This window comes from Maylandia zebra, linkage group LG15 (genome assembly GCF_041146795.1).
Source record: "Maylandia zebra isolate NMK-2024a linkage group LG15, Mzebra_GT3a, whole genome shotgun sequence".
Classification (NCBI taxonomy): Eukaryota; Metazoa; Chordata; class Actinopteri; order Cichliformes; family Cichlidae; genus Maylandia; species Maylandia zebra.
Genome location: NC_135181.1, coordinates 16,649,443 through 16,663,301, shown reverse-complemented (window position 1 = coordinate 16,663,301; position 13,859 = coordinate 16,649,443). Strand labels below are relative to the sequence as shown.

Below are 13,859 nucleotides of genomic sequence, written 5' to 3'. Positions count from 1 at the left end.
CCTTGAGGCCTGCAGTTCCCACCCCTGATTTAGAGAAAGACTCAATAAGTAGCACTTGTCTGGAAGTACAATGCTACAAGAACATTGTAACATGGCTTAGGTTTGCAAAGTTGCATCTGAACAAACCACAAGACTTGTGGAACAATGTCCTTTGACGAAATCAAATGGAGATGTGGCCATAATGGATAGCACTGTTTGCCAAGAACATAGTAATTCCATAGGAATTCAACTGTTTTGTCTTTTTCTAGATTACTTTTCAACATATTTAAACCTTCCACCGCCATTTTACTTTAACGTGCTAGTTTGTTGTTTCACATCAGTATTGTTAATCGCTGAGCTAAAGATCCATTTGATTGAATGGAGTCTTCCATTATATGAAGGCTTCTCTGTGGGATGATCATTAGCTTGATGATTAATGCTCCTAAGACGAACCCTGCGCATTAGTCACAGTCCTCTCCTTAAAATGAATCAAAGCAAAAATATTAACACTTCCAGCAGTATGAGACTGATAAAATAACATTTTTATAATTGAACGCATACCTGGGCGAGGTGAGTTGGCTGCCTTTATTATCACATAGGCGATTTGAAAAACCTGAAAGATGCACACAGAAAAAATTCACATCATACCTTGGTTTTAACAATTACACAATTTTTTCACTGTTTTAAGCCTTAATACAGAGCAGTCCAATATTAGAAATCTTTAACAGGGATATGTGAATAAATAAAATGTTACTGTATCTCAGACTGAAAATTCAGTTCTTTTCAGCTTTTTTCTTGCTTCACTGTAACAAATATATGACATTCAATATTTCCCCAAAATTAACAAAAGTTGTGCATGCCTGTGCCTACAGATGAGCAAAAAGTAAAAAAATTCATAGAGAAAATGAAATCCATTAGACCACACTGTCAAATAACACACACGTCTACTCATCACACAGTCTTCCTGTCAGCTTCTCTCCCTTTAATTTATTGCATTAATATCTTAGAAGGCGTTAACATGTTAACACATATTAACACTTGCTGGGGAGCTTTTTTAGCACTTGCAGTAGTGTATCAAGTTCTCCTTATTTTGGGTCAAATTATCTTCATTTCCTTAATTTCTCCCCTGCTCTGCTCGATGGTGAAACATGGAGCAGAGGAGGGCAGCAAAACTCTCACTGCGGAGTTTAACAAGTGAAAATTAAAAAATAAAGCGCACATAAATTGGGTAACTGAATGCTCAGGACTGCACTTTGCCCTTGTTGCTTTTACAGTGCAGTGCAGTAGATTGCAGGTGTTAGGGAGAGGCTTACATGCACGAACACGCCAGCTGTACCGATTGCCAAAAACAGTAAAGAGGGAAACTCAGATTAAAACTCACACAAAGGGAGCATGAGTTTCTCATGTGCTTAAAGCCAATGCTTATTTGCTGCTATAGTAATTTCAAAATATATGAAAATATATATGCAAACCAGCGCTTACAGTAAGCCGGTTTCGTGGTAACTTTAAGCTAGACAACCACAATAAACCAAAAAAACCCCCACCAAACTAAAAGGTTTTTATTTTTCAGTCACTGAATGTTGTTGTCCAGTTTTGCCCGACTTTTTGTATTTATAAAATAGAAATAAAATATTTTATTATGATTTAAATAAAAAAAAATTCCAGATTCGCTCAGCAAGATAAAAGGTCAGCTCACTATAGACAGGTATAAAAATGTACTGTATATGCGAAATTCAGATTTAGGTCAAATGCTTGCTTGAACTATCTTCACCAGGCTGTGCTTCCTTTCTCTATGCAAGCTCATTGGCCTTTCTTCTCAGATGTGGGAAGAAGTGTCACATTGCAGCAATTAGAATAGGGAAAAAGCGTGTGTGTGTGTGTGTGTGTGTGTGTGTGTGTGTGTGTGTGTGTGTGTGTGTGTGAGAGAGAGAGAGAGCAAAAGAGAGGGAGGGCAAGAGAGAGCGAGAGATTGTGTCATTTAAGTAACCCTATAGCAGTTATTCAAGCCTCCTACAAAGAGTCACTGTTACTTACTGAGAACGGGATGGTGTGTATGTGTGCATGTGTGTGTGTGTATGTGAAAAGGAGTGATTTCAGGGGTAACTTGTAATATGGTGACAACTTTGGGACAGCTAGGCAGCTCCAGCAGCTAAACATAGATCAACACCACTAACTAATGGACTCTGTGTCTATGTGTGTGCGCGCGCACCCAGGGTTGCATTGTGTCATAGTCTAGGTTTTGATCAAATGTGGATCAGACAAGAGATTTTTTGCAGCCTCTGGAGCTCAACACAGCAACAACAAATAAACAAACCAATAACCATCCTGCAAAATATAAGAGAGCTGTTGAATAAATGTGAATCTCATAGGCATGAAATTTAATTTAATGTCAGATAAATACATTTATGTAGAGCCCATATAAGTATAAAGTTTAATTGGATAGATTCTCAGCTCAAACATTTATTTTTATTTTTTTCCTTTATAGTGCAAGAACTATAAGCTCAAAGTAGCAGGGTGTCAGCGAGTTTCATCAGGTTTTGCATGAGACCTTGTTATTTCCAACTTAAAATGAAGCAAACAAAACATTCTCAATGGATAAAAAAGTGCATCACCAAATGAAAGAAAAAAGAAATTGAAATTTTTGAACAAAAATAAAATGTGGTGGTATTACTACAGAGTTACTGCCTTTCAATACCATTGTATTTGTCACCCCACTTAAAGTACAGTCCAGCAATGTTAACGTCATGTCTATTTTATCTATCTGGTCTATCTTGTGAACCAAAACTTATTTTTATTCTTTGCAGCATAATTATTATTAATTATTAATTGAATTTTAGCTTCAAATATTTACTCTGTCAGTTAGCGGTTCCATATGGTAGTGGTTAACACATTCACCTAACACAGAAAAGTCCTTGATTCAAGACTGGGACAAGAGACAAAAGTCTCTCAGGGAGAAAGGATTCCTGTCAGGAGGGGCATCTGAAATCTTTACCAAATCAAATATGCATATTCTTCTACTGTGGCAACCCTTACTGAATAATGTAGCAGCTGAAAGGAGTTTTACAGCATAATGTTCTACTCTGATCCAAATAGTGGCATGGTGCTTAGCACTGCCACCTCCCAGGACGAAGGTTCTGGGTTTAAATCCGCCACCTTAGAGGGATCTTTCTTTCTGGGTTGAGTTTCTATGTTCTCCCCATGTCTGGGTGGGTATCTCTGTGAATATGTTGTGGCTTGTTGTCTGTCTCTCTGTGTTAGCCCAATGCCAGACTGGAGACCTGACCAGTCCCCCCCACACCCCCCCACCCCACCCAACCCCAAAACACACAAATTTAAATATTAGACAAAGCTAATGCAAATGCAGTTTCTAAATGATGCGGTTAATTATTAAGGGGGAAAAAACAAAACCAACATGGCACTGTGTGAAAAAATGTCCCAAACCTATATAAATGACTATAAATAACTGTAAATGAGTCTTCTTCAGCACTATGGAGGAAATTTGGCACAATCATCTTTGCAGAATTGTTTTAATTCAACCACATTGGAGAGTTTTCAAGGTTGAACCGGCCTTTTAAGATCATGCCATCAAGCACATCAATCAGATTCAGGTCAGGACTTTGACTCGGCCACTCCAAAGGCCTGACCTGAATTCGATTGAGATGCTGTGGCATGATCTTAAAAAGCTGGTTCATTCATTTTGATTTTCTTAGGCCATTCAGAGGTAAAATTGGTGTGTTTTCGATCTAAAGTACCAAAGTACGCTTCAACTTGAGGTCACGAACAGATGGCTGGATATTCACCTTGAGGATGTTTTGGTATACAGCAGGTTGGTTCCATTTACCACAGCAAGACATCCAGGTCCCCTGACGCAGCAGAACAACCCCAGACCTTCAAACTACCACTGTTGCTATGATGTTCCTTTTCTAAAATACTGTGTTAGTTTTATGCTGGATGTTACAGGACTCAAACCTTCTAAAAAGTTGTCTCATCGGTCCACAGAACATTTTCCCAGATGTCTTGGGGATCATTAAGATGTTTTTTGGCAAATGTGAGACAAGCCTTTGTGTTCTATTTGCTCAGCAGTGGTTTTTGTCTTAAAACTCTCCGATGGAAGCCATTTTTGCATACTTATTTTTGATGAACTCTGACTTTAACTGGGATATGTGAAGCCTGTGGTTCTTTAATCTTGTTCTGGGTTCTTTTTTGACCTCCTGGATGAGTCATTGCACTCTTGGAGTAATTTTGGTAGGCCAGTCACTCCTGGGAAGCATCACCACTGTTCCAAATTTTCTCCATTTGTGTATAATGGCTCTCACCTTGATTTATTGGAGTCCTAAGGTCTTAGAAATTGCTTTGTAACCCTTTCCAGGCGGATAGATGTCAGTGACTTTATTTCTCAGGTGTTTCTTTAGATTGTAGCAAGTTGTGTTGCTTTTTGAGATCTTTTAGCTTGCTTCACTTTCGTCAGACAGGTTCTATTTATGTGATTTCTGGATTCAACAGCTCTGCCAGTAATCAGGCCCATGTGTGTTTAGTGAAATTGACACTGAAATAATCACATGTTAATTCAATGACGTTACAAATTTTTACTGATACCATTTAAAAATAAATGGTTTGATACTGGTGCTGAAGCCTTAAACGTTCCAACATGTTAATGCACAGACAGATGGTGCTCTTGTGCAATTAAAAAGTATAAAATTTAACAGCTTTTACTTTTGCGAGAGAATCTGTGTGCTCTGTGTTTTGTTTGAGTTTATAAAAAGTTAAAAAGTGAAACGGTGAGTCATTTGTTCCCCAGGTGAAGTGGAAAATCGTATTTGTTTTTTGGACCGATGAATAATTCTTTGACTCAAAAATAAACTTCTGAATCATTTTAATTTTACATTGCACATTGCTTCAGATAAAAGTGACAAGATTTCAGAGTTGACGTAAATAAAAACACAATAAAAAAGTGTCTTTAAAGTTTACAACATTCGCACATATATCTAGATCTCATAGAAATCTTTTTTTTTTAAAATGAAAAACTCAGAAAAATATAAATTCATTTCCAAATAGCTCTCATGTATTCCATTGCTGCCATTACATACTTGACAGAAAATCATCATGATATGCCAGGAACTGGCTTTTGGCAGATATTTCAGCGTTACAGCCAACTGAGCACTTAAAATGTTTATTTTAATGCTCAATCGGGCCACTTAAGCCCCGTATCCAGTGTGGCTAGGTTGCCTACAATTAAATAGCCTGTGAAGAATCCATTTTGTCTCAGTGTGATTTGGACACATAGTTACAGTGGTTTTACAGAACAGCTGGCGTTTACAGGTCATTCACATGGAAACGTGTTAAAATCTCTCTGGCCTGATACACTGGCATTAGCCTCCAATTCCTATTAGTACTCCAGTCAGTTCCAGTGCACAAAAACAGAGCCTGACCAGAAACAAAGTGAGATGAGGTCAGAACAAGATAGTGACCCCAAAATGTAAATAGCAAAAGGTGCTTTGTTGTTGTTGTTATTGTAGTTTTGTTTTTTCCCCCCAGACATAAACACACAGGTGGATATGTCATGAGAGAAACTAGTACGAAGATTTACTGTCACTTCAAATGAAAATGTGTTAACATCTCACAGGACTAATAATGTAGCTGTTGGTCCGGTTCAAAATGGTGTGAATCATCCAGCATCCTTTACTGCCAAACTAAATGCAGGCAAACAAGCTGCAAATAATCAGTGGAACCATTCACTTGTTTTTCACATTTTTGTGCTTTTCCACTAAAAACAATTTGAGAACATATTTTTGAATGTACCAGAAAAAAAAGTCTCGCCAGTCCTGCAGCAAATAAGTTACAGGACTCTGATATTTGAGCAAACTGCAGAAAAAAAACACCCCAACAAGAAATACGAAAAAAATATTGTTTTTCACATAGATTTGAACAGCGAAGCGGCAGCAGTATACACAAACACGGGCCTCGAGATAAGACAGAGGAATGCCCGGCTGTGTAACAGCCTTTTGAAATCCATTCTGTTTAAGTCTGTCACTCTGCCTGAACTGCTCAAAACACACTTGCACATACAAATGAAATACCTTTATACACTAACACGCTCACTCACAGACTGGGTCGTAATTTGGCCCTAAGCTTTTAAATAGGCTTTACTCTACACAAAACACCAGATGCTGCAATCTCCCACATTCTTGCTTTGGCCCAAGCTACTGTCAGACATTAAACCAGCAAACTTTTATTGGGTACAGCAGATGTTTCATTTACGTCCTCTTAGTTATGATTTTTGTTGGCACTAAAAGTTCTGACTACATCATTTTTTATGTTTGTTATTTTTGAAAAGCTAAACAAGTTTGTCTGTATCGCTTAAAGAAAGAAATACGCATTTAACACATCAAATTTTGAATCAACAATGGTGTGACTTTGTGTAAAATGTGGTGGGAAAAGCAAAAAATATAATTAATTCAGCGTTCTTAGGGTACTGACTAAAATAAGAAGGTAACATAAAGTGACCACAGTATTTTTTTTGTATTTTTCATATTCATTTTGATACTAGCAATATGTTTAGCTCGTGTTAGGTCAGAAGCATGTTTACCACTGTGTTGCATCACCTCTTCTTCAACAACACAAAGCCTTTGCAAACTGTGGAGACCAACTGCAGCAGTTTAGAAAGCACAAAGTTTTCCTTTTTTTGTTTAATACAGGATCTCAGCTGTTCAGCAAACCTTTGGTTTTACTCTTCGCTTCATAAAACATTACATAGGGTGGCACATCTGGACTGCAGGTAGACCAGTGTGGCAACAGGACAACTTTTTGCATGGAGCCATGCTATTTTTAAATTATTTCAGCACTGTCTTCTTGAAATGAGAAAGCATTCCTTGAAAAAGGAACCCTAGATGGTAGCCTGTGTTCCTCCAAAACATTGATATTTTGTTTCTTATTAGTGTTTAATTTGCATATATGCCATATGCACTACTGCACAGGTGCACTGGTGAAAATCCAGAGTCTCTTTTCTTTTGGCAGCACAATGCTGTGTCCATAATTGAAAAAAAAAATGTTAATAATATTATAATAATTATTATATTAATGATGTAATAGTTGTACACTTCAAATTGAGTCCAGTTTATATGAGCAAAGTCACAGTGAAGGAAAGATGTGTTTCTCAAATTGTTGATATGTTTTTTGTTACTTGATTTTTTTGTCTGTATGGTGGAGTTTTGCTGTGCATTTTCACTGACTGAATGATTTTCAGAAGTGTTTCTGAGCCCATGAAATAAATTAGATTAGAGATCATGGCTTTAAGAAGATCACAGCCATTCAATATTGGTTTCCAGCTGTGTCCCTTCCACACTGACATTTCCATACAGATTATCAGTGCTTCAATAACATTTTGTTCTGTAGATGATAAAATCTCTAAAATGTTTGCAAATTAATATTGAGAAAATAGATTATTATCTGCTAAACTATTAGCCCATACAGTCTCTGACAACTTTTGATGGATATGATAAAGCCTACGCTCCTTATTTGACACCCAATCATGTTACGACTCCAATGCATTCACATTTTGCAACTTTCTCTGCGTACTTGTATTACTTCACATGCATTTCTGTCTTTTTGCATGACCCAATAGTTCAGTATTGTAGAGTAAGTATGTATTGCATTTAACTGTCTTACAATGATTTTAAAATGTTGGGACTGCAAGACAAGCATATCCACTCATGGTAAAATAGTCCTAAGACATCTCTTAGTCTAAATGTATTTTATTAGTTATGCCAACTGCAATTCAGAGTTTTATACACCAGCGATGCATGGCCAGAAAGCTCTTAGTTTGGCATGAAAAACTGGAGTTGCAATACTCCAATGATACAGTAAAAAAAAGGGATTTGATTTTTTAATCTTTAAAAAGTAAATTAAACCTCAAAACTAATGAAAGCCCCCCCCCAAAAAATGTTTATTTTTGCAAAGTTAGAAATTATTCTCAAGCCACTCTCCAGAATCTCTGCGGATGGCTTTTAGTGTATTGTCAAGTCTGATGCATCTTCACGCACGGATATGATTCAAGAATTTATCTAAAAATAATGAAGAACATACACAGACATCAACTGTCTGCTTCACACACGGAGTGAAGCACATAGACCCTCAGCTCCCACTCTCTCATTATTTAGTCTTTCTGTCCAGAGAGTCTCAACAATAACAAGAGAGGAAATGAGAGTGGTGATGTCACAGACGATAACAACACACACAAGCCCACTGTCATTTTCCGAGTGAAATGACTGCGGTCGCAGAGGAAATTCAGTGCACTGGAGAGTAAATAGCTTTCTGTTGGTTTGATCGAGCGTCACGCATACAATGAAGCACATTCACACATATGCATTAACAAAAAATTAACCACGTTTAATTTGTAGTCAACGTCTGCAGCATAGATGGAATGTACTATTGCTGTAATTAATACAAAAGCCATTATTTAAATAGGAGAATAAAGAAGTTTCAAATATTCAACTGACCTAAAAGTCTCAGGTTCATGAGAATGCAAATTTTCAATTCTGAAAATACTAAAAACATTAGTAATCATTGAGACTGACTGACACTCGTATCACTTACTTTACTCTCTAAAATCATGAATTCAAAATCAACAAGAGCACTCAGATAGTGCAACTCCCCCCGAAGTACAAAGGCTATATTAAAACTTTGATGTTTTATGATGTTTTTTTACAACAAGCTGACATTAGTCTGTTTGTACTACAGTACAATGAAGTCCGCCTGTTATGACATCACTGTGATGCTGTAGGGCATTGCTCCATGCCCTTTCATATAATATATTATTCAATATGCTTTCTTAAAAATTTTTTCCAAGGTAAACTTTGACCTTTAGCGCTAACAGTTAAGTTCAAGGTCAAAAAATTAGTTAATGTATATACTCATGTCCCCCAGTGGCATTGTTGTGAAGTTTGACGACGATCCATAAAAAACAGTTGGTAATATAACGTTTTTATTGATCTTCACATTTGTTGTGACCTTGACCTTGACTTTGAGCCTGACTTTCAACAAAATTAAATCAGGTCGAGATGTTACTGGTATCTACAGTCATGCAAAATTAAAAAATACTGGCATGGGCTGATACTCTTTTTCAATCCCAGGGCACCAAACAGTCCAAAGACATGCAACTTGTGGGGATAGGTTAATTGGATAATCCAAATTGCCACTAGGTGTGAATGTGCGAGTGAAAGTGAGTGCGAATGGTTGTCTGTCCTTGTGTGTTAGCCCTGCGACAGACTGGCGACCTGTCCAGGGTGTACCCCGCCTCTCGCCCTATGACAGCTGGGATAGGCTCCAGTGCCCCCCGCGACCCTGAAAAGGATAAGTGGAAGTGAATGGATGGAGGGCACCAAACAGAATACTCCCATTCAGTCAAATGCTGTAGTGTTGCAGAGGAACACTCAAGGTGTCTATTGGCATATCAATTTGACACCACAGGCACAGTCATATCTGATGCCAAGTGGTTAGAAACCTCTTGGACAGAATAACAAAACCCCCTGTGGGATCGTCAGTGGGTGAAGACAGATTGGTTAGAACAAGAAAATAAAAAGCCTTTTAGAACTACCATGGTGGATCATTTTCACCCAATCCTACAATAATAGCACCAATAACAAATAAGTAATTTATCAAGACGTTAAGATGTAAATTTGACATATTTTAAATAATAAGAATTTAACATTAACCCTTTGGAGTCAGTGGACGAGCTGGGACATCCAAATCACATTACCGGTAAGATGACCTTGCAGTCTCACTCATTGGTAATCTAAGCTCCTTACATAAGCTTTTTAGATATTTTAAGATGTGATAATGATACTATTATGCTGCAAAATAATACATATAAAAGCATATATATGTGTGTGTGTATATATATGTATGTATGTATGTATGTATGTATGTATGTATGTATGTATGTATGCATGTATATATATATATATATATGTCACGGTCCGGGGCAGCGGCCGTGTGGAGAGCGGAAGGAGGACTCAAAACGCAGCACTTATTCAGGTGTGAGGGTGATTTATTGATAATATCCAATATAAAGTGGGGATGGTAAAACAGAACTAAGGATGAACTAACTGGGAGAAACTACACAAAGAAATAGCAAACCTGAGCATGAAGGGAGAACAGCAGGGAGAGCACGCAGGGGATTACACCAGGTATGAACACAGACGACGCGACGAGGAGCGGAGGAAATCACACACTATAAGTACACGAAGAGACACTGGGAAATCACACACAGGTGGGGGAAACAGCTGGACCTGATTAACCTGACGAGACAGGGGAACACTAACACCAGGGACCAACAGAGGGAGCACAAACCCAGAACCCAGTGTCTAAAATCCCAAACACAAACCATCCCAAAACAGCCATGAATAATAATGAAAGTAATAACAATAAAGAACATAAACATAAAGTCACTGAGTCATGGTCGCAGGACCATGACAATATATGTGTGTGTGTGTGTATATATATATATATATGTATATATATATAGATATGTCTGCGGTAGGCTTGCTTAGCATAGGGGGTCTAGCCTTAGGACCCTTACTGGATACAGACGCCCCAGGCAGGAATCGAACTTGCGATCCTCTGTTCCAAAGGCGTGTAGTCTAACCACTACGCTATCCAGCTGCTTTGGCCAGCCGCTTGAGAAGGTACACCAGAGAGATAGAAGGCAGGAGAATAAACCAGCTGTTCTCCACAGAACCAGCAAAGGTGTACTCTCAGTGGCAAGGGAACAATAAGAGAACAGCACCACCAAGGCTGGAGACCGAGCAATACTGGAAGAGCATATGGGAGAAGGACGCAACCCATAACGGCAATGCTCAGTGGCTAGTGGATCTGAGGGCAGACCACAGCAACCTCCCCGAACAGGATCCAGTAACCATCACAGTGGCAGATATCCAAGAAAGGGTCTCCAGTATGAAGAGTTGGACAGCACCAGGGCCCGACATGGTTCACGCCTACTGGCTAAAGAAGCTGACTGCACTCCACGAGCGTCTAGCAGCACAAATGAACCAGCTGCTAGTTAACGAGAGACACCCGGAATGGCTAACCGAAGGTCGGACGGTCCTGATCCCCAAGGACCCCAAGAAGGGACCGGTCCCCTCCAACTACCGACCAATAACCTGCCTCAGTACTACATGGAAGCTCCTGTCAGGCATCATATCGGCTAAGATAAACAGGCACATGGGTCAATACATGAGCGGGACACAGAAAGGAATTGGCAAGAATACCAGAGGCACAAAACACCAGCTACTGGTAGACAGAACAGTCAGCCGAGACTGCAAGACCAGACTGACCAACCTGTGCACTGCCTGGATTGATTACAAGAAGGCCTATGACTCAATGCCCCACAGCTGGATACTGGAATGCCTAGAATTGTACAAGATCAATGGGACCCTAAGAGCCTTCATCAGGAACTCAATGGGGATGTGGCGTACAACACTAGAGGCCAACTCCAAGCCCATAGCACAAGTCACCATCAAGTGCGGGATCTACCAAGGAGATGCTCTGTCCCCACTGCTGTTCTGCATAGGCCTGAACCCCCTCAGTGAGATCATTAACAAGACTGGCTACGGATACCGACTACGGAACGGAGCAGTTGTCAGCCACCTCCTGTACATGGATGACATCAAGCTGTATGCCAAGAGTGAACGAGACATCGATTCACTGATCCACACTACCAGGCTATACAGCAATGACATTGGAATGTCGTTCGGACTGGAGAAGTGTAGTCGGATGGTAACAAAGAGAGGGAAGGTAGTCAGAACTGAGGGGATTGAACTACCAGAAGGCAACATTGCAGACATAGAGGACAGTTACAAGTACCTGGGGATCCCGCAGGCGAATGGGAACCATGAAGAGGCCGCTAGAAAAGCTGCAACCACCAAGTACCTGCAGAGGGTCAGGCAAGTCCTGAGGAGTCAGCTGAATGGTAAGAACAAGATCCGGGCCATCAACACCTATGCCCTGCCCGTGATCAGGTACCCTGCTGGGGTAATAGGCTGGCCAAAGGAGGAGATAGAAGCCACTGACATAAAGACAAGAAAGCTCCTTACCATGCATGGAGGGTTTCACCCCAAGTCCAGCACCCTGAGGCTGTACGCTAAGCGGAAGGAAGGGGGCCGGGGACTGGTGAGTGTCAGCACCACAGTCCAGGATGAGACAACGAACATCCAAGAATACATTGGGAAGATGGCCCCAACTGACCGAGTGCTCAGTGAATACCTCAGGCAGCAGAAACCCAAGAAAGAGGAGGGAGACGAGGAACCATCATGGAAGGACAGGCCCCTGCACGGTATGTACCACCGGCAGATAGAGGAGGTGGCTGATATCCAGAAATCCTACCAGTGGCTGGACAAAGCTGGACTGAAAGACAGCACAGAGGCACTAATCATGGCAGCACAAGAACAAGCTCTGAGCACAAGATCCATAGAGGCTGGGGTCTATCACACCAGGCAAGACCCCAGGTGCAGGCTGTGTAAAGATGCCCCAGAGACAATCCAGCACATAACAGCAGGGTGCAAGATGCTAGCAGGCAAGGCATACATGGAACGCCATAACCAAGTGGCCGGCATAGTGTACAGGAACATCTGTGCCGAGTATAACCTGGAAGTCCCGAGGTCAAAATGGGAGATGCCCCCAAGGGTGGTGGAGAATGACCGAGCTAAGATCCTGTGGGACTTCCAGATACAGACGGACAAAATGGTGGTGGCTAACCAACCGGACATAGTGGTGGTAGATAAACAGAAGAAGACGGCCGTAGTGATCGATGTAGCGGTTCCGAATGACAGCAATATCAGGAAGAAGGAACACGAGAAGCTGGAGAAATACCAAGGGCTCAGAGAAGAGCTCGAGAGGATGTGGAGGGTGAAGGTAACGGTGGTCCCCGTGGTAATCGGAGCACTAGGTGCGGTGACTCCCAAGCTAGGCGAGTGGCTCCAGCAGATCCCGGGAACAACATCGGAGATCTCTGTCCAGAAGAGCGCAGTCCTGGGAACAGCTAAGATACTGCGCAGGACCCTCAAGCTCCCAGGCCTCTGGTAGAGGACCCGAGCTTGAAGGATAAACCGCCCGCAGGGGCGTGCTGGGTGTTTTTTTTTTTTTATGTATGTATATATATATGTATGTATATATAACACCCAGCACGCCCCTGCGGGCGGTTTATCCTTCAAGCTCGGGTCCTCTACCAGAGGCCTGGGAGCTTGAGGGTCCTGCGCAGTATCTTAGCTGTTCCCAGGACTGCGCTCTTCTGGACAGAGATCTCCGATGTTGTTCCCGGAATCTGCTGGAGCCACTCGCCTAGCTTGGGAGTCACCGCACCTAGTGCTCCGATTACCACGGGGACCACCGTTACCTTCACCCTCCACATCCTCTCGAGCTCTTCTCTGAGCCCTTGGTATTTCTCCAGCTTCTCGTGTTCCTTCTTCCTGATATTGCTGTCATTCGGAACCGCTACATCGATCACTACGGCTGTCTTCTTCTGTTTATCTACCACCACTATGTCCGGTTGGTTAGCCACCACCATTTTGTCCGTCTGTATCTGGAAGTCCCACAGGATCTTAGCTCGGTCATTCTCCACCACCCTTGGGGGCATCTCCCATTTTGACCTCGGGACTTCCAGATTATACTCGGCACAGATGTTCCTGTACACTATGCCGGCCACTTGGTTATGGCGTTCCATGTATGCCTTGCCTGCTAGCATCTTGCACCCTGCTGTTATGTGCTGGATTGTCTCTGGGGCATCTTTACACAGCCTGCACCTGGGGTCTTGCCTGGTGTGATAGACCCCAGCCTCTATGGATCTTGTGCTCAGAGCTTGTTCTTGTGCTGCCATGATTAGTGCCTCT

The 13,859-nt window shown here is 41.3% G+C and overlaps 1 protein-coding gene across 9 annotated transcripts in view; it reads right to left on the bottom strand.

Moving 5' to 3' along the window:
* lama2 (laminin, alpha 2) overlaps positions 1 to 13,859 on the bottom strand; it is a 251,165-nt gene that overhangs the window by 181,332 nt on the left and 55,974 nt on the right. For all 9 annotated transcript variants that reach the window (XM_076874014.1, XM_076874016.1, XM_004550514.4 and 6 more), the window contains exon 4: positions 541 to 592. In XM_076874014.1, the coding sequence (XP_076730129.1) occupies positions 541 to 592 (52 nt within the window). The remainder of the gene's footprint in view (positions 1 to 540; positions 593 to 13,859) is intronic.